This window comes from Carassius gibelio, chromosome B21, assembly GCF_023724105.1.
Source record: "Carassius gibelio isolate Cgi1373 ecotype wild population from Czech Republic chromosome B21, carGib1.2-hapl.c, whole genome shotgun sequence".
In the NCBI taxonomy this organism is placed as follows: domain Eukaryota; kingdom Metazoa; phylum Chordata; class Actinopteri; order Cypriniformes; family Cyprinidae; genus Carassius; species Carassius gibelio.
In genome coordinates this window covers 22,609,081-22,630,356 of record NC_068416.1, presented here as the reverse complement: position 1 = coordinate 22,630,356, position 21,276 = coordinate 22,609,081, and the positions used below count along the sequence as shown (strand labels likewise).

The following is a 21,276-nucleotide window of genomic DNA, read 5'->3' as shown; positions in this document are numbered from 1 at the left end:
TTTGCGCTGCCAATGTACCGAATTTATTAAGAACTAAACATGAGGAGGTTAAATTTCAACCGCTTTGTCAACTATCTGGCCTATCTGTCAGCCCTTTTTTCTAGTTATTCTGTTCTAAATATTATACATAAAATTTGTTCAGTTACTCAATAAATTAATAAATGTACAATGTTGAAAAAAAAACTGAAGCTGTTAATAAAAGAAAGACTACTGGAGTGTTTTACAAGAAAATACAATTTCAGTTTTTCTGCATGAAAATTTCACATTCAATTCAATGTGCTTCTTGTTGTTTCTTTCTCTGTAATTTCTTCAGAGTGAAAATTACTTAGACACCATTTTTTTTCAGCACACACACATCATGCATTTATATATGACTAGTTGTGTCCTTTAATAGTTAAATATACAATAATAACAAAAATGAATAAATTAATAAATAATTAAATGAATAAATATGATACACATTTTTCTACAAAGCCAATGTAATTTATAATATAATATTTTAGTTTTTCTACATGGAAATTTCACCTTTAATTCAATGTTAGCCTACTGTTTTTTGTTTTTTGTAAACTTTTTTGCAATTTCTGATGGAATATTATTTCTACATAATTTTTTAGCACATAGCTGTGTCCTTGAATAATTAAATATATAATAACAACAATCAAACCAATAAATAAATGTGGTATCAAAGTGTTTATTTTTTATATATTTATGTATGCCTATGATAATATAATAACTCAAACCTCACACATTAGGATTTCGCCTCAGGAAAATCACCTTAAGTAATGTTACCTGTGGCAGTTATTAAATATTAAATTCATAACTTGCGTTCTTGAACCTATGGAATTTGATCAAGTGCGGGAGTAGGAGGGGCCGGTGGGAATCTGCGCGTGGGGCTTCGCAGGAGGTAACCAATCAATACTCTCTCAATTCCTCAAAGTAACGCTGAACTTCAAGACGCTGGCTTTAAACGGACAACTATCTCCTTTTAGCATCTCAGGGTGTCTGAAATGAGCTACACGGGCAGAGGAACTCCTCTCAGACTTGCTGTGGTGGTAATGTTGTTCTCCTCGGGAACGCCGTGGACTTTCCGAGAGGAGAAGGAGGATGTGGACAGGTAAAGTGTCCGTGCAGAGCGCGCGCTCTCAGCTCGCTGTGTACACGAACTCAGAGGACTGAAAGTTTGTTTCTTGTGCGTGAGGCAGATTTGTTTACGTAAAAAGAAACAGCTGACGGCTCCTTTGTCTTACAGAGAAGTGTGTTCAGAGAACAAAATCGCAACGACGAAATACCCGTGCGTAAAATCCACAGGAGAGGTGACCACATGCTACAGGTAAGAGACTGTTTACTTCTCCATCTTATCATTCTGTAGGTTCTTGCGTATGATAATGTTTATATCTTGTATTTTGTAATGTACAGTATGTAATGTACCCGTTTTGTTTTTATTAAATTGGACGTCACCACTTCCCATATGGGATAAATAAAGTGTCCTGTCTGTCTGTCTGTCATGATTGTTTATTTAACATTTTTATGCGATGAAATCTGTTTTGCCTTTAGTTTTCTGAAAATCTTGTTTGCGGTTGGGCTGCCAAGAAATTATCTTCAGTTGTTTTATGATGAAGTTTGAAATGGTACCACAGGCTCCATTTCTGAAGGCAGCCAGTTTTTAATGTACCATGGTATTCTACATCACTAACAATACACAGACTCCAGCTGTGCTTTATGCATTTCTTATGTGGTGAAAGAGAAAACATATTAAGTTTATATTTAGAAAATGAGACCCATATTTTTTTTTTACTTTTAAACTGAAAATGAATCAAATTTGTTCACTCAGTTACTGTTTTCTCTCACACACACAGACACACACACACACACACTCATGTGTGTGTGTGTGTGTGTGTGTGTGTGTGTGTGTGTGAGAGAGAGAGAGAGAGAGAGAGAGATTAAAAGAGACTTTTAAATATGTCAGATTATCATTTGCTTATTAAGGGTTTCCTCGAGAGTGACCTGTACTGTTTCTATTCCTGAAGTGGCCAGGGTTTCCTTTTATTGGGTTAGCTGTGTTGGTGTCTTGTGTGGGGCATGTAAAATAATCCTGTTTTCATTCCTGTGACCGCGTAGAATTAGTGGAAGAAAGCAAGGAGATATTATTCTTTGAAGGTTAGGGATTATGATGCTGGAACTTTAAGCCGGCTCCGGATGCAAAGCAGACCCAGACTCCTCAGCTTTATGGTGGTAACTTCATTTTCCCCTTAAAACCAACTCACTTTCCTATGTTCAACACAAAAGTTTTAATGAATGCCATTCAAGTTAACAAGGATACGGGTTGCTGAGCTCCATAAGACAGAAAGCACCATAAACTTGGTCCATATAATTTGTCCTCCAAACAAGTCGTGTCAATGGAATACTTTTATTCTTCTACATTTCTCCATTGGTCCATGGAAGACAATTTCCATTTTAGGAATGAATTATTTCTTATCTAGAATAAAAATCAAGCAATAGAAATTATATATGAAGAGATTATATTCCTCTCTCCACATCAAATTGTCTTCTATGGAGGTGCATTTCATTCCACCTGCATGCTGGAAGTAGCAAGTTAAAGCACAAAATACTACAGGCTTTTTATTTTAGCAGGCGTTGATGTGCGATGCTTTGAAACGCTTGCCAAAATTGTCGTTAAGCTTGGCCTTGTAAATTCTTGGCGTGTGTGGTGCACCAACACTGGTGACCTGTGGAGTCCCTGAGTCTCTCAAGCATGCATGGAGAGTATTTGCACAATGGGTCTCATGCTTGCTATTAACATTTGTAACATATGCAGATGACTAAAATGACTCAATCGCAGTTTTGATTTGAGCTCATTGTAAATCAACAGGTGCAGTTAAGCCACCACATCTCTTTTCTTTGTGGCTCTTAAACTCATGATGCGAGGAAATATTAGTTCAGTTGATGCTTCTGATCTGATCTGATCTGATCTTCTGCGCATCTGTTCTTGTGTTAGAAACGTGCCTGCAAGCCAGGGATTGTCTCTTGAATAGATCATAATGTCAAACAGAGGAGAACGTTCATGCCTCGCAGAGTGACATTTTCTTTGGTTGTGATCCATCCTAGTTGCAAAGGTTCTTATGGGCTTTGTCTCAGAAAATATATATGTATGTGTGTAAGTATTTTGGGGATATGTTGTACTGATATGTATGTGGCTAATGGATAACATTTGTGTCTGAATAAGGGCTGTCGCTTGATAACATTTTAAATTAAACTACATTATTTGTTTTTTTTTCATCAAATATAGAAACATGAAAATATTCCACAGTTATTCACATTTTTATTTTTATTTAATTTCATAATGGTGTGTATATATATATATATATATATATATATATATATATATATATATATATATATATATATATATATATATATATATTTATTTTTTTTATCGTAACTTTTATTTGTATAATTATTCACACAAAATTATTTTAAACACCATGCATATAAAGTAATCACATCAAAGGAATAAATTGCTCTGAATGCTTTCATGTTACTAAAATGTGGAGCAAAGATTAATTAATGGTAAGTTTTATTGGGAGGAAACTGTTTTACAAAGGAAAAGGCTGTATTCTGGAAGTCTGGTGTGCAGTTGTTGATAGTGTGCCATAGAATTTATAGGTCTTAGTTTTAAATGAACTGCAGCATACAAAGTGAGTTAGTACTGTAGTCTTGGATTAATAGACATATTTTTTCTCAGGACTGGGATCAGGGACAACATTGTGCAGCCAGATCAAAATGAATCCGAACAGGCCTTTCCAGAACATACTGAAGGTGTTTCTGGAGAACTTGGTTCTTGGTTGTTCTTCCAAATATATCTGATGGTTTCAGGCCTGTTTCTACACTCTTGAAGCATTCCAGGCCAAAAGGCAAAGGGAACCAAACAGACAAAGGCCATATCATATAAATCTCTCGTTTTCTTTCCTCTCACTAACTCCTCTAGGGCTGAAAACCAGCCATGAACTTAAACATAAAGTTCATCTGACCACAAGCACTTGTTCATCGCCAGAAGAAAGCTTTTTAATTATCGGCTGAACCTCTAGAGGCCAGTCGCATGTCTTTCTCGACCCTCTAGTTCATCTTTAATGTCCACTGGTGTCAAGGGAGTTTATTTCCAGAAGTGTCCATTAAAAGAAACAAGATCATATTGGGTTTTTTAACCCAGACATGTCTAAAAGCTCTCTTGAGCAAATGCAGATGTGTCTGGGATATGCACGGTAAGCTAAAACCTGCAGCATTGCTTGAAGAGGGTACTGGTTACCTACCACTGAACAGCTTCAGGTTTTATTGTTGAAGTACTACGAGATTTGGGGCTGAAATCTGAAGGACAAAGGTTTTCTAAAACCCTACTACCACATCTAGTTCCATTGTTTGGACAAACAGGTACAGTTGCCCCATCCCGTACTCTTTTGTTTAACCAGGAGTTGAGCTACAGGAATCCATTTTTTTAATGTTTACGACCATATGACAAGGAAATGTGTATTGAGGAGAAGACCATTGAAGTTGAAGAATCTGTCAGTGTCCTGTTTCTTTTGTATTTCTAATGGACTTATTGTTTATCTTGTTGAATATATGTGGGAATATTTGAGTTATATTTAATTCTTTTCATCAGTTTTGTGAGTCCACAGGCTTGTAGACAGGCTGATATCTATGGAAACTTGTTTCTACCACAGAAAAAAAGAAGATATTTGCGACATTTAATCTCAGTTCTTGTGGTTCTGAGTTCATATTTTACAATTCTGACTTCTCAGAACTCGTAATTCTAAGAGGAAAACTCTGACTATGCAAGATTGTGAGAAAAATAATTATTAGACAAAGATGTCGCAGTCTCCTTTTTTTTTCATCCATAGTTGGGGAAAAGCATAACTGTAAGATGTAAACTCAGAATTATGAGGAAAAAAAGTCAGAATGGCAATTAAGCTTACAGCTTGTGTAACCCCTCTCTCCTGGGTCCTCGCCCGCCACACCTCACATCCTCGAACCCGGGTCTCTGGCATGGGAGGTGGACGCACTAACAAGGAGGTTAAATGAGATCAGGCAGTGAGGTTTATTCATAATTCTACAGATATATGAACTTTAATTATATTACTTTTATTCTTGATTTCTTGATTAGATTTGAGTCTCTAGAATGGTCAGAACATGGCGGTGAAGAAAAAATGGCACTGATTAAAAAAAAGACATTGGTTGACGTTTCTTGCTAATTGTCTTAATTAAACTCATATCATTTGTTAGAAAAAATTATGTGTTCTCATGCAAGGTTGTTTGCAGTTGTTTTTGTTTGGATTTTTGAAATCCATCAATGTTAATTGATTTAGACTTTGCCAGTGTTCATATTTCACCAGGAACAGTTTATCTAAACAATTTTTTTATTTTTTTATGAGCGTGAACTCCTGATTAACACTTATGAAATATGCAACAAATTTCCTTTAACGGCAACACATGCACAGCCTGAAGACGTAAGAGACCTCTGGTACTTAATTGCAAAAATATTTAAGCGTGATTTATTTCCAACAAACATTTTATAAATGGTTTGTACTTCCCTTTAATATTCAATAGACACAAGGAAGTAATTGATGCAAATCACTCACAGAGCATCTGCCCTTTGGGATTCCAGTGCATTTCATTTCATGACTTAGGCAAAAATATTACGCAATTTTACAATGATTAATGCTCTTCTTGGTTAAGTTAACCAGATGGTTTATATCACTGAAAGTCTTCATCAATCAGCTCAAAGTGCTCATCAGGCCGAACACGCTGTCAAACAAACTGTTTTGACCACTAGCCTGTGAAATTCCCGGGGAATCGGATATTGGCGTTGTTGACCCATGAAACGAATAGGGTGATTTAACAGGAAATCCTTTGCATTGTTCTCTGTTGTGTCTTTACGATGACTGTGGGGATTAATGGCAGCAGATCAAACAGTGGTCAGTGTGCCAGTCTTTTGTTTGTGGCATTGTTTTTTTGAACATCACTCAAATTCCTTCTTGTTTGCGCATACAGAGCTCTGGTTATAGTCTCTGTTATGGGGTGTTTTTAGAGCCACAATGATTTCACGCTGGGATTACGATTCTATCTGAGTGTGTATCTTTTTAAAGCACAAGTAAGACATGAGTTCTGTAGATCCCTAAATAAAATGGACCACTGACCACCAAGTGAACACCAATCAAGCTGATTTATAAGCTTTTCAACTGGCCGGTATTTATGACAGGGATGACCCTCATTGTCCTCTCCAAAAACCAAAAAGTTAATGAATGTCCACATTTTCAGGCAGCTCAGGAACGCGCTAGATCAAGTGACTGATTCTAGCTGGGACACAGCCAGAGTTTATTTGGGATCAGTTGGCCAAGCTAGTCAGAGCATGGAGAAAACTGAATGCATTACCCAACAACCTCTGGAATTTACACAAGTCCCTGATGGATTCTGGGATAATTCAGATGAAAATAGTGGCATGGCGTTTGTTTTCTAGCACTCTCCTTTAATAATTTTCTCTTTTTGCTTTCCACATCTTGTCGTGAAGCTGTTTCTTTCAACGCAGGTCTGGTTGGTGATGCCGTGTTGCTGTGTGTACACAGCTGTAAGCTATGAATTCAGCTGTGTTCATGAACTTTCTTCAAAATATCAATCTTGAAGAAATTATCCAAGGTGAAAATTGCAACGCCCCATTGACATCGAAACAAATTACGTCAACTTCTTGACAGATTTGCTTATGTGATTTCATGAATATATTTACCGAAACCATTACGATATTGATCTATAAAGTAGATCATTGGCTGTGATTTTGATTTTAAAATCTCCAGTGAATCTCTCATGTAAAATGCTATGAATGGCTCTGAAAGTTGCTAGGAGGGGAACTTAATGGCTAACGAAACAACTGTTCAATACTAAAGGATATAATTTATGCAACCATGTTTTTACTGCTTCTATAAGCTTGTGAAACTGTACCTCATAAATGATCAAAGCAAACTGTGTGTAATTGTTAAATGACATTATGATGTCACATACAAATGGTACACAGAGGTTAATTTCCTGACCACAGTTTTACATAGTTTTGCTATTAATCGCCAATTTACTTGCAGTAATTAGAAGCAATGGTGGTCTGTTTTGTCTCAGTAGTCAAAACGAAACGAACCCATGGTTAGGCCAGTAATGGTTTGCTCATGCAATTAGAAGGTCAAAGGGCAACAGCCTGAATAATTGGGACCTGATGTGGTAAATCCAGTAAAGCATCTTGCTGTTTAACCAGTTCCCATTACATCATTCAAGAGGTGCAAATTTAATAATGTTTTTTTTGCATAAAGTTTTACACTTGTACTACTGTACCCAAAATGTTGGGGTTGGGGCTTTATTAATGTGATAAAAATTTTATTAGAAATGATAATATTCTGAATTATTATTTTTAGTATTTACTATTAGTATTGTTAAAATAATGGTTTTCTATTGTTATATATTTTAAAGTAATTTATTCCTGTGTTGGCAAATCAGAATTATATTAGCCACTGTCCTGCTTAGTATTTTTGTGGTAATGATGGTACATTTTATTTTCTTATACAGTTTAAACTGCATTATAAGCATATTTACTGTTGATTTTGATGAACTTTACTGAATAAAACAAATCTTTAAAAAAACTTGAATGTAACTGTAAATGTATAACTGTTTATACTGTTTGCATTTTCATAATATAAAACTTAGTCATTTGAGTTGTCAAAAAAAATCTGTAGTTTTAGTAAATGGTAATTGAGTTGCTACTGTATTGAAATCCCATGAAAAGTCAACTGCTACTCCCTTTATAGCAGTAACTAAATATTTATGCAGTTTTGCCTGCGGGGTAAATCGATATACAGCAGGTGATTATACACATATCCCAAATAAATCTTTATCTCAGCTGTCTTGCAGCACATACTGTATGATACATACAGTACATCATCAGTTAATTTCAGTGCTTTGTGAATGGAAAGCATATAGACTAAGTGCAGCTGAAGTCATGGGTTTCAAGACTAATTGTCTGGTACCTTTGGCTCTGTTTCCAAGGTCCAATTCACTTGAAATGCTCTTGTTGTAGGATGAGTTTGCATGTATAACTGGTGAATCTCAGCCCTCAGAGACATTTCCAGTTGGCAGAACCTTCCCTGCTTGAGTTCTGCCAGTCGTTGAGGATAAATAAGTCTGTGCCTCAGCTCATTGAGAAACCTCTCGGCTAATGTGAATGTAAAATGAGTCTCTCTCCATCCTGGCATCAGAGAGAACTGGGAAACTTGATGTTTAGGCCCATTTTCTTCAAGTAGTTGACTGAAAAAAGAAGACCTCTTTTCAATCTGAGAGTGTAGTTGAGCAATAGGGAGTCCGCAGCTCTGTTTGGGATATCTTGGCAGGCGTGCGGGGGAGAGGACTTGTTTTTGTTGTGTTGCATTCCTCAGTGATGTATGAATTGCCTTGGATCTCTGGTCTTGCTCTCGTTCACGTTTGCTGATTGTGCATTATTACATCTCTGTTTCTCATAATCATTAAAAATAGGGACGGTAGTGTAATGTCCCTAGCACTTTGACATCTCTGGTTCTTCGGCCGAAGTTTGTATGTGTTATAATGAGTGGCAATCTGCTGGAATTCTGTTACTTGTTTGCCGAGTTATCGTTGCATTTGTTACCAGTGGCGTACAGCGGCCGTGTTTTCTACCACACACAGCTGTGCGCTCTACCGCCCTTTTGTTTTTCTGAGGTTCACTGTCCGTTCCAGTGAAATCACAAATCAAAATGCAAACAAATGTGTTCCCACTGCTGATTTACATCTACCGTCGCACAGCTGCTATTATGGCTTATTAAAATCAAAAAAATATTTTAGGGCGGGATATAGAACCATGAATATATTGTATTTTAAGTGAAAAACATTTCCACGGCATTCATCCAATTAAATTTCTTATCCCTGCATTTATCAACTAAGCTACAGAATCCGATGTACTGGACATTCTGGTAGAAAATGTTTAGAATAGCAATTCAGTGTGCTGTTGAAATCGCTATTTAATGATTTTTCTACATTTTTAATTGAGTCGTTATTGATTACACTTCAGTTTTGACTTGAAAATGGCCAAAAACTTCTCTGAAGATCTGATGTACAGATAAATACAGCACATTATAACTATTACATCTTTGACACAACTAGCACGTTTAACACTTAAAAAACACAAGGGAAACAATGACGCATCATTCTTACAAACGCAGACGTTTTAGGTGAAATTTTCATGTCAGCCATGATGATTTCCATCTTGGGAAGTGTTTTGATCCACCTGTAAGCAATTGAATTGGGTGTAGATTGATATCTGCCATTGATGTAGTTTTCTTACTGATCTCATGTCGGTCTTTTTAAAAACAGTGCCGAGCAGATGCAGTTAACTAAAACACTTTGTCACCAGAGCAACCTAACGATTATGTCAGAGGTCTTCAGCTGTCTGTTAATGATGGCCAATCACAAGAGAAGGAAATTGTTCATACAAATCAAGTGTTTTGTTGTATGATAAAACTCATTGCGTAAGCTGAAGATTGTGAAACAGTATGTTTTGTGCATGAACTCATTTTCCTTGCACTTTCAAGGGTGTAAAGTTCTGAAGCGTCTTTTATCAGAGCTGTAAATAAAAGTGAATTGTTCCTTGTCATTTCTTTTGGATGGTCTTCAGTAATTTTGCTTCACTGTTTAGAGAAACAGAAAAATTATATAGTCTTTTTCTCCCCAATGTCATTGAGTTAGCCACGTTAACAAAGCATTTTGTTACAGTTATGAAGGATAGGAAGACATAATTTGATTTTATCTAGAAATATCTACTGGATTTATTTACAAATTATTTAATTAAAAACGATATTTCTGCATATAACATCCATGTTATTCAGCTAATTTCCGATTTCAGCTGTAGTTATTTGAGACTAAGAGTCATTGATTTATGTTCTCTAAATTTAATTACTTATGTTTCCACCCAGATTTGGATGAAAATAGCATTTGACTGTCTGCTCTAAACAAACCCAAATTAATAGGTTTAATATTCAGTGTATATAGCAGTCTTAAATCTCAGTCAGCGGATAGCGCTGGCTTTTTTCCTAGGCTTACGATATCTAATGAAGTACACTTGTATAGGAGTATCACTGCAGGATATCTTGTGATATGCCAGAGCATTGGCAAACAAGTGCTATAAATGTCATATATATCTGTTAAGTCTCATATATCATCATGAGCACGCTTGGTAAGAATTCCTCTGGTTCTCCGAGGCAGATATAAACCAAAGCTGTAGGCAGTCTTTATTTTATTTGCAGTATTATACCATTGCGTGACTTTTTACAATAAACCAGTATTGAGTTCAAAATGAAATCATTTGATTCAGTTCATTTCATGTCTTTGTATTTGTGGATTCCTCAGTGTGTACTAAAGGGACAAAATGTCCTATTTATAGGTACTGTATTTTGTGCCACGCTTCAAAGGTTGCAGTATTTATAGATGTATTCATGCCGAAATCTAAGTGAGATGTGCAGTAGTTTCCCATTCCTTTTCCTGATGTCTTTCTGGTCTCACCAGGCCAAATGAATTAGCATTTTACTGTTACATAATGCATTAACATTTAGTGCGGTTGTTTATTAGTACAAACACACTTTTTGGATGGCTTTGAATTCCTTTTTTGTCTTGAAAGCTCTCTGTGGATTGTCTTTCCTTCCTGATTTTCTTTGTGTTTGAGTGCCAAACTTTCAGAATCTCTCCTTTTTGTGGCATGATGTGCTGGGCAATACCTAAGGCCAATGAAGTGAATTACAGTAAAAGGTCATTCTCTTAGATTGTAATTCATTTGTGAAGTGTTTTCTGCAAGATGCATATATCATTCTCTGAGACCATTCCCGGTGACTTTTTTGTCCCTCAATGGTGTGTAAATGATGCATAGTCTATAGACTTTTAAAATTATATTATAGATATAATATTATAAAATAATATTATAGGCTTTTTTTAATGCAAGTATATTTAAATAAATGGAATTTACGTTTTATAAATAAATTGTAAATAAAACATCCATATGAATGTAAAATAAATATTATAAAAGTAATTATTTGTTTATTTATTTGAGGAAATTAACTACAAGGACAAGTAAGTGTATCACTATAAGTGATTTATATATTTTACATTTATCAGAAGTTATTGGTCTTACATGATCAACCCAGTTACGGTGGTTTTGTACTTTGTAAAACTATCTAAAACTGTCAATCATGTTACTTCTTTGAAGACTGATGATACGCTGGGCAACTTTTTGAGCATTGTTGCCGGGCACCTTTGGGCAGTGTTGCTCTCAATGGGCGAACCAGGTGAGACACAGGGCCCACGACCAATCTAAAGTGTCCGGACAGAAATTTGTTACACATTGTCAATGGGGAAGGTGCCCAAAAAACTCTGCTCAAAAAAAGTTTCCCGACACAATTGCTCAAAAAGTTGCCCCATGTATCATCAGCCTAACAAATGATTAACTATCTTATTTGGACACAAACACAAAACTAGAAAAGTGAACAGAGTAAAAACTAGATAAAATTTGCAAAAAATAAAATAATGGATTTTAATATTGTCCTGAACTTGGCCTTACATTGCCTTAACTTCGAAATTTTTCTGTTGATGATAAAAATGTTTAACACATTTTTTTTATTGTCAATTAAATTCTTTCAACGATTCCTTTTTTTCTTTCTTTATTTTGAATGAAGGAATGTCTCCTTTTTTCATAGCCTTTGGTTTTATTTACATAGCTTATGTTTCCATAGCATAACCATTGTTCTCATTTACTGCTCATTAAACTAAATTTAGCTGCCAACGCTGTTGCATTTCTTTGCCAGGGTTGTTTTATCAAAATGATAGTAATGACCTTCATGATCCTTATAAGTGCTCCAGGTTTCATTGGTTTCCTCTTCTGAGATCAGGTTTCAGCACTACAAAAACTACAAATACATAAGATCTTAAAGAAAAACAGACCTTCAACCAAGTGGAATTTAACTTGTTTAGGCTTTGATAATTATCTCTCGTCATTTGCATCTTTGTTTGGGGCTATGAATATAATTCTTATTTTTTTATTTTTTTAAAGATAATTACCTATAATTTATATTATTAATGTTTTATATTCTTTTTTAATGGCAGATTATGAGTTGGGTATAATTAAAGATGAAGCAATTTGGCACAAAAACAGTACAACCGGGCGTTGGTATTATTTTATTTTGTTCCAGACTTACTGTACAGTAATACTAGCTGTCCAGACCTGTAAGTTGGGCACTGAAACGTCTTGTAATCCATGTGTTTTAGCTATCAGGTCAAACAGAATGTGACTGAGCATGTTGGTAGCTAAAAATTTTGAGATTCTTGCCAACAAAATGGGGAGTTTGATCTACGTCTCTCTTTTCTGTGGATTAGCCTCAAGGTTTTGGCTTGGCTGAGGTCCACTCATCTTGTCTATGTGTTTACCGCAAACTTTCAAGCTTCTGTTAATCACGGGTGAAGTCTTAGATGATTTTTTTCTTGCTCATTATTTGCTATTATGAATGGCATGTGTTTTAGTAAACTAGTCTCATTTGCAAAGTGCTGTCGTAGGTTTGTTTGTTCATGTTCAGCTCAATTGTAAAAGCGTGACTCAAACATCCTGTTTTACCAAATATTTGTGAACTGCTTGGAAAAGCTATACTTCTAATTTAGGAATAATAGTGATTTAATATCTTGGCAGCACATTCATTGTGTATGTTGCACAGAGCTTTGTTTGTTAATTGACCATTTACCTAAAAATCACTTTGTCTGTGAGTTGTAAACAGATCTTGAGCGTATAACTGATGTTTATTTTATTTTTCAAGTTTTATTAGTGAGTAGACAGGAAATGAGTGGAATAAGGGAAGAACTGGATGGTGCAATGTGATCTCAGTAGTAATCATAGGGTTTTGTGTATAAATTAAACATTTTATGTATGAACAACTTTACATTTTTATTCATAGAATAATTAATTTATGGAAATATTACATTGACTTTATTGTATTTAATCAGTGACATTGATGGGACTGAAGGCAGTTAATTGAAACCTTTACTTCAGATATAATTCTACTATTGAAATAGTAAAATGTAACTTTACAAATATGTATAATATAAAGTATTTATAACAATTGTTCTAAAAAAACCCTTCTAAAGCTGTGCAAGTTTCTTTTTTGTTTTGTTTTTTGAAAGAAGTCTTTTGTTTTCATCAAGGCGGCATTTATTTAATAAAAATTGCAGTAAAACAGTAGCCTGGTAATACCAAACTCTGCTACTTGCTTTGCTTCGTAGACAGAGTCTGGAAGGAGATAATTGACAAGCGTTTACTTTCTGGTGGAGGGGTGCTTGTCTGTAGTTTAAAATCATTGGTGTACCCGAAAGCCAATCACATAACGTTTGGTTATGACGTGTGTTATGTGCTGGCTCATCCGCCTCTAACTTCTACTGTAAACACACGTATGTTGCAAAAACAAAACCATCGAATGAGTTTCGCTGCCTCCTTAACCTGATCCTCCATGAGAGCAACCTTGGGGGGCAAAATCAAAATTACTTTTGCCTCCCCAATTTCTCGCTAATGATTTATAACAGTTTTCCCAAAACCTATAAGGAGTAGGGCGACAAAATCACCCCCATTAAAAATGTGAAACAAACACTCTACTTCTTCGGGCTTCAGTTGGCAAATACTAGGAATATTCTCCACAACAAAGTGAGTAGCATCCCGTGTCTCCATATCCGCGGTCGTTTTCGATTTCTCTAACCTTAACTACAATCTTAAATTTCAGCGCTTCGCTTAGCGTCTACATCACGGCTCTCAACCTGCCCTCTGTTCGTTGATTGGCCAGCTGGTTTAAGCCAGAGGAAAACTGGGAGATGGTTGCTATCTCAGACTGAGTACAGAAGCAAAATGAAATTGAGCGGAAGTATGAAGTCTGATGTAGTCAGGCTAGTAAAACAGTAATATTGTGAAATATTACTAAAAAAAAATTCTCAGCAGAGAAAGTACTGAGACTTGCTACTTCCATTACATACACAGACTGATGTGAGCATAGGAATTACTGCTGCTGCACATATAACATATATGAAATAACCTTCTTATGCTGTTTAACATACATAAAATGGCAACATAGCAGATCTATACAGGTGGAGCTGGGGAAGGTGGAGGATTTCTGAAGTGTGCTGCAGCTGCTACCGCAAGTACTAGCCAAGCATGAGGAGAAGTTGATTGTTGGTCAGTAAGCTTATTGGCTGCTGATGTGAAAAGAAAGGTCAGCTGCACCATGTGAGTAATGGTGTGATTATATCTGATTGAGTTAAAACCTATCAGTCTGGAGTCGTATGACAGAACTTTACAGTACATTTGGGCTACTTTTTGGAAAACTATGATGCACTTTTTAAAATAAATGTTAATGTAAAAAAGTTCAAAAGAATAGCATTTATTTAGAATTATTTATTTTACCATTTTACCTTGTCAGGACAAAACCGTAACATACCCCCATGTGAGGATGAGTAAATTCATCACTGAAAATAGCCGGTGTACTAACTGTTTCAGTCCCTGCAGTACTGACAAACTCTTGGCTCTCTCCAACTGCATGAAAAATAGTGCTGTCACTCTGTCTTTGCTGTACACTTATCCTTTTGAAGCATAATTTTGAAAATACTCATTTGCCCCTGCCATGGTTTCAGGGGGGTTTTGTGTTGAATAGGTGCCAATAGCTCGAATGCAGACTACTGAGGATTTAGCTTCCTAAAAAGAAACAGATGTTAGTTTTGGCCAGAATTAAAACAGGATGGTCGAGACACAGGTTGATGATGTATAGGGCTTTGTACTGTGTCAACGTGTGTGTGTGTGTGTGCGCGCATTTATCCTGTTAAGTGTGTTCTAATGGAACTACTACCGTGGGCCTAATGATTATTTAAAAGGAATATAAGAGTGGTACTACATTTTGCATTAACATGACCCCTGTGAATACACCCTGGGCAGGGTGTACAAATGTGGTTTCCAGATTTGAATCCGAAGCATTATGTTTAAAACTCGAGTTGTAAAAATTCTTTGAATTTTGATTCTGGATAAATTCTTAAATTTCTGGAAATAAAGTAAAATTAAAAAATAAATAATTAAAGCATGCATTTGCAAATAAGTGCTTTTGAATTATTATTATTATTGTTATTATTATTATTATTATTGAAAAAAGTTCACTGAAATTGCTAGGTAGTTTCACAAATAATTACAAAGAAACTTATTTTGCTAGTAACACATTAAATTAAGCATGAAATTTTGAAGTAGACAGACTGAAATAGTATTTTCTTCCAATAATTATTGTTTCATTTTGAACTTAAAACAATTACTTCAGTACTACTAGTACTTTTATTTATTTTGCAGCTTTTAAAACTCAGGATGGCTTTAAAGAAAAAAAATCAAATAATGTTTGAATGAAGTTGAATTCTGAATGAATGAATTTGGATCATTTTGGGTCTGGATCTGTTGGATTTGAAGACATTTTCCCACCAATGCTACAAATTCCCAGCATGGCTAAATTGTGCTTATTTTAATTCTTTATTTTTATGGAAAGACATTAAATGTGTTAAACTGCATGACTGATGTGTGGTGGATAATGAAGTCAAGCATGGATTGTCAAGAAACTGTTTATGTGGGTTTGCATAGGAAATTGTACGTGGTTCCGCAAAACCACAGTCTGGGTTTTTTCCTCCTTTAGGTGGTTAACCATTTGCCTGTTTTGGGATTTTCAATGCATATTTTACTGCAAAGCATTTCGTTTCTGTTTTTCTGTCTTGCTTTATACACAATTTGTGGTCATTTTAACTCTTAATTTATTCTACCATCAGGAGAAGCGACAATAATTTATCAGACCTATAGGATTTTAACTAGCGAAGGGAAATGTTCTGCACTGTTTAAGTGTTACAGTAACAATCATTTACTATTGCTAACAGCTTGATTTTCAAGCATTTGCCAGTCCTCTTCTTTTTTTTTTTTTTTTTAGCACATTTTGACATTGTACCACCATTATAATATATGCTTCTGAATTTTAATATTTTTTGTCAGTCATATGGACTTTCCAGGTCATGCATAAGTCTCTTAGACACACTGCTTTCAAATCAGGACATGCAAATTGTGCCCACTCTGTTTTCTTGCTAAATCGCAGGGAAAAAACTTGGTCATCTGATACCCCATAAGCTTTTGACTCTCCAACAAATTGGATGTGAAAGAAAAAAAACTCTTTGTCTGAGAATACTTTAACTGCGGCTATCGTTAAAATCGCCTTGTTGACATATATAATATATTTTCCGCTTAACTGAATCATTTGTTTCCAAGCAACAACTCTGTCCTGATTTGGTGTTTTTGTAAACCTCTTTTTAGAGGTCAGTGCCTCCAGGATCGATTTTTCAGAAACGATGGACGTGTTCATTCATTCATCACATCATTCTTACGTTTCCTTCGGCAGTAAACGTGTCACTGTTTAAGAAGCGGCTCAAGTGGTCAGTCCATGCACTTGACATTTTCCTGGAAAAAACTCCCGTTACTGTGCAAATAGTCGGTCTGTTGAGGGTTCCAGTAGTCAAAGCCCTTTCTTCATTGTTGATCTGGCCCAAGGCCAGCGGTGTAGTATGGTTCGAGTTAAGAGAGTATAATGCAAAAAAAGGATGTCCTTAAACGTGGATTCTGTATAACAACTTATGGACGGGCATGTTCTCTGTAATTTCCGGGGTTGTCAGGGTGAGAGACATCACACCGGTTAAATTCAGTGCCAGTCCTGCTTAACACGCTTCTAAAGATACCTTGACTTCCTCCGCCTGCTGTATATTGAAGCCAGACGTGGCAGATTTCTTGGTTGTTCAAGGGTTTGTGTATCTGAGGCGACGCACATCTTTTCTTTGTTTGGTTTAATTAACCTTATCGCTTACAGGCTTAAAGGAGATATTTAGATCGTCCAGATAAAGAAACTGGTTACTGAGTGTGGAGAGGGAGAGAGATGAAGATGAGGATAGAGATTGTTCCACATGTGATTACTGACCAAAATGGAGACGGAACTGCATCTAACCACAACCACATGGGCTTTGGGGGGTCTTTTCTAGAACCATCCGACTTTTGTCAGGAAAACAAAAAAATTGGCAATTTCTAATGTCAGTGAGCATATGCAACAACAAAAACCGAGACGTTCACATGTGCGTCTTAGGTCGGGAATTTAGAATGTGATAGAAAAACAAGACCTCACACGATAATGACATAAATATTCTGCTAACAGGTCGCCTCATGTACTGTAATTTGGGTTCAAAATGATTATCAAAGCAGTTTTAGTTTTGCTTTTCACTGATGTTTTATGTTATCAAGTAAAATGTTGGACAGTGTGTCAGCTCTGCACATTTACACTCTGAAAAGTGGCAACTGATTTCATATTTTCCCAACCACTGACAATACTTCAGCTGGGAATGCGTTACTAAGCGTGAAGTGAACATTATTAAATTAAGCAAACCATTCATGCAGGTTTGATTATACATTATTTGGGTAGCACTTTATTTTACAGTCCTGTTCCTCATGTACATACTAGGTACTTATTATAGTAATTACAATAACTATGTAATAATTAAGGAACTAAACCCTGAACCTACCCCTAAACCTAACTCTACCTCATATAGTTACCTTGTATTACCAGAACTTTCTTAGATAAGTGCACTGTAAGTACACTATAAGTACATGTAAGTACACGTACTGTAAAATAAAGTGCAACCATTATTTGTTTAGAATAAGACCAGGCATGACAGGGAATTTTGGAGAAGCTATCACACACACGTTTCCATGGAAAATGGGGTCAGAAAGATTTTTTAAAAGTTTCTTATGCTCACCAAGGCTACATTTATTTGGTTGAAAATACATTAAAAACAATAATATTTTCCCTTTTAACACAACTCTTTTCTATTTTAATATAAATTAAATGTCATTTATTCCTTCAACATCCTTACTCCAGTCTTCAATGCCACATGATCCTTCAGAAATCATTCTAAAATGCTTATTTGATGTTTAAGAAATATTTTTATTATTATCAATGTTGAAAATATTTGTGCTGCTTAATATTGTAATGCATTTTTGTCATGATTCTTTAATGAATGAATAGAAAGTTTGGAGTATTAAGGCCAGGACACACCAAGCCAACTTCAAAGAGCTAGCGGCTACAAAAGCCGATGGTGTTGTCTCCTTGCATCGGCAGCATCGAACCAAAAAGCTGTGCTGGAACACACCGCACAGGCTACAGCCGACGACAAATTAATATGTGCATTCTGCGCATGCCATATCAGCAGCTATTAATAGTATATATTTGTCATTCAAAAGGAGAAACCAAAACAAAGATAAACAAGATAAACACAGATATACAAAATATAAACAAAGCAGCGCTTGCTTAGCATTTTTAATATCAGTAACATTAATATTTTTAATCATTGTAAGTGGCTCATGATGTTATGAAAACATTCGCCTATTAGAACAATTGGAAAAGATTGCGTAACATTCAAACAGCCTTCTGTCTGTAACAACTTCATTCACATGCTTGTTTTCATCACTTTTGCTTTAATTCTCTGCACTGACTGGTTCGCTAAACTGAACATCCAATCAGAGCTCTCACTCTTTTGTCGACTTCCCTTACTCCAATCGAACATGTTGAATCAGGCAAACTAACGCCGATGTGAGACTGACTTGAGCCGACGAGTGGAACACACTAAACAAACTACCCCGACCGTCATTCACCATCGGCTAGACGATGGTAAACGTCTGACCATCGGTTTGGTGTGTCCCGGTCTTTAAGGATCTGACTGGTTTTTTTTATTGTGGGTTATGATGCTTATGATGCTTTTGAGACAGCATAACCAGTAAGTCCCTCAAGAGTTCTTGAATTTTATATTGCTTTACACAACTGCCTTCCTTGGCTTGTGCGTGACCACTGTAAACCGCACCATGGAGACTAACTAAACTTTGGCTGGTTAACATTTAGTTGACTAGACAGTTCAGAAGCTTAAAGATTTGATCCAGAATTATTCTATTACAGAAACGCTGCCCGGTCAGAGTGAGCCACAGACGCTGACCCATGCACAGCACGTCTTTAGAGTAATATCCTTTTTCAAGACAAATTGCCTTGTCTTCTGTACCTAGTGCAATTATATAATATATGCCAAAATTTATTCAGGCTATTATGTTTACAGTATTTTAGAGAGTCCCAAGGCAGCGGTACCCACTGAAATTGGGAACTGAATCAAAGAAACGAACATAACAGGAAAAACATTTTACTCCAGTCACAAAAAAAAAAGACAAGATGAATTATACCTTTTGTGAAAAAGTGCAGTTCCCTCTGCAATTCGTGATAAAAGGCACTTTTCTCAGGTCTGTAAAGCATCCTGTGGTTTGACAGAGATATTTTTAGCAGGGGTAGGAAGTTCCTCCAAATATGACGTTTGAAAGAAGAAATACAAAAAAAGAATGGCATAAAATATTGAGAACAAAAAGATATCCAAGCACTTTTCAGAGGTAACTGTTCTTTGTAAGTTATGCCTTCCTGTAACTGTATTCCCAGGAGGCAATGTGTTTTGGAGACATAACACTAGTATTTTCCGACAGCCGTTCTCCTCTCTTGAACTTTCTGGCAAGGCCTTTCGTTCTCACTGCTCGCTTGAGTAACCAGCGCACCATGACAGACATTTGGTTCACCCCTGTGCCGATGAACGGATAACACATGAGTGGGTGTTTTGACAGATAACTTGCCATAGTGTTGCCATAGATTATATAAAGAGAGTTACATAAAGTGAGCACATCGCCCAAACGTCGGTTTTATTATAACACATGGGGCTTGAGATTGCGGATCCCAGGTGTTGATATTTGAAGGACTCTGAGAACCACCGAGGACTGTGATGGATGTCAAACTGCTGTTATTGAAAATTTTGGTGATTCCTTAATATTGCGACATCATACGCTCAGGGGGTTAATACAGCCTTCAAGAAAATGACTGCAATGTGAGATATCATGTTATAAATATAACTTTGAATGATTGTTGGAATAGTAGCACTTCATAACGGTTTCATGTTTTGACTGTATGTTGCACAACTTTCAAATAATTCCCCATGCTGATCCCATGTGTTTGCTTCCAGTTCTTGGCTGGTCTATGGCGAGAGACTATAAAGCAGTTTCTGATTACATATAGAAACGTAAACACTGGATAGACAAAACCAACAAGGCATTTTTTTTTTAAACCGATCCAGTTAACGCATGCTTCCACAGAATGACATTAGGCTGTCCGTAATTGATTTCTGTTTTAAAGTTGGCCAGCTCCACATCTAGATTCCTCTCTCAAGCTGTTTATTGCAAACAGGAGTGATGTGAATACAATAGAGGGAGAGCGACAAAGAAGGAAGATTTGCCAAAGCAACAGCTCGACACAGAGATTTTATTTCTCAAATATCTCAGGTTTCCTGAAACTTTTCCAGGTTGCCAGTCTTGCTCAGGAATTTTTTTTTGGACTTGGAGTTTCTTAGAAGCATTGATTTCCATCCTATATGTTGCCGATAGATTGGTTGAAACTGTGAACCCATACAAATTTGTGATCTGGTATATATATTTATATCGTTGGTTGTGCAAAATAGCATTGCATTGTTGGGAAATCTAATCATTGTATGAATACCGTGAAGAAGAAAATGGGAAAATTAGAGAGTTTGACAATGAGCACCTCCACGGTGAGGAAATATATATATATATATATGTATATATCTGTATATATCTTTATTTTATTAATATTTCTATTCTTTAAAATGTGGTTTTTATACAGTAGCAGTTCAAATTAAGTGATATTTTTAATTGTTTTATTTCAACCAGAATTTAAAAACAAAGTACATTATGAATAGCTTTTTATAAGCATTATACATAAAAGCTTTAAGTGTTACTATTTTAATTTTATCACCCAACATATTCCTTCACATAACTTAAATTTAACATTTCCTTTTTAATAATACAGCTTTATCAGCCGTTTGTAGGCTGAAGTAAATGACAAGCACGCATTAAATTTGACTGAAATGTGGACTTTAATTGTCTAACACCCTGCCATATATTACTTTACATTTGAATGACTTTAATCAGAACAGTAAAGGGAAATGTCTCTGACTATTACTGGATTACATGGTGCCAATGCCAGCGTAGGGTTTCCAGACAAACTAAATGCCCATTACAACATC

The 21,276-nt window shown here is 35.9% G+C and overlaps 1 protein-coding gene across 1 annotated transcript in view; it reads left to right on the top strand.

Annotated features, from left to right (window-relative positions):
* Nucleotides 1–916: 916 nt before the first annotated feature.
* Nucleotides 917–21,276, top strand: part of LOC127986278 (collagen and calcium-binding EGF domain-containing protein 1) — a 48,428-nt gene continuing 28,068 nt past the window's right edge. The window contains exons 1-2 of the mRNA XM_052588545.1: nt 917–1,114; nt 1,250–1,330. Of these exons, the coding sequence (XP_052444505.1) occupies nt 1,008–1,114; nt 1,250–1,330 (188 nt within the window). The 5' untranslated portion in view covers nt 917–1,007. The remainder of the gene's footprint in view (nt 1,115–1,249; nt 1,331–21,276) is intronic.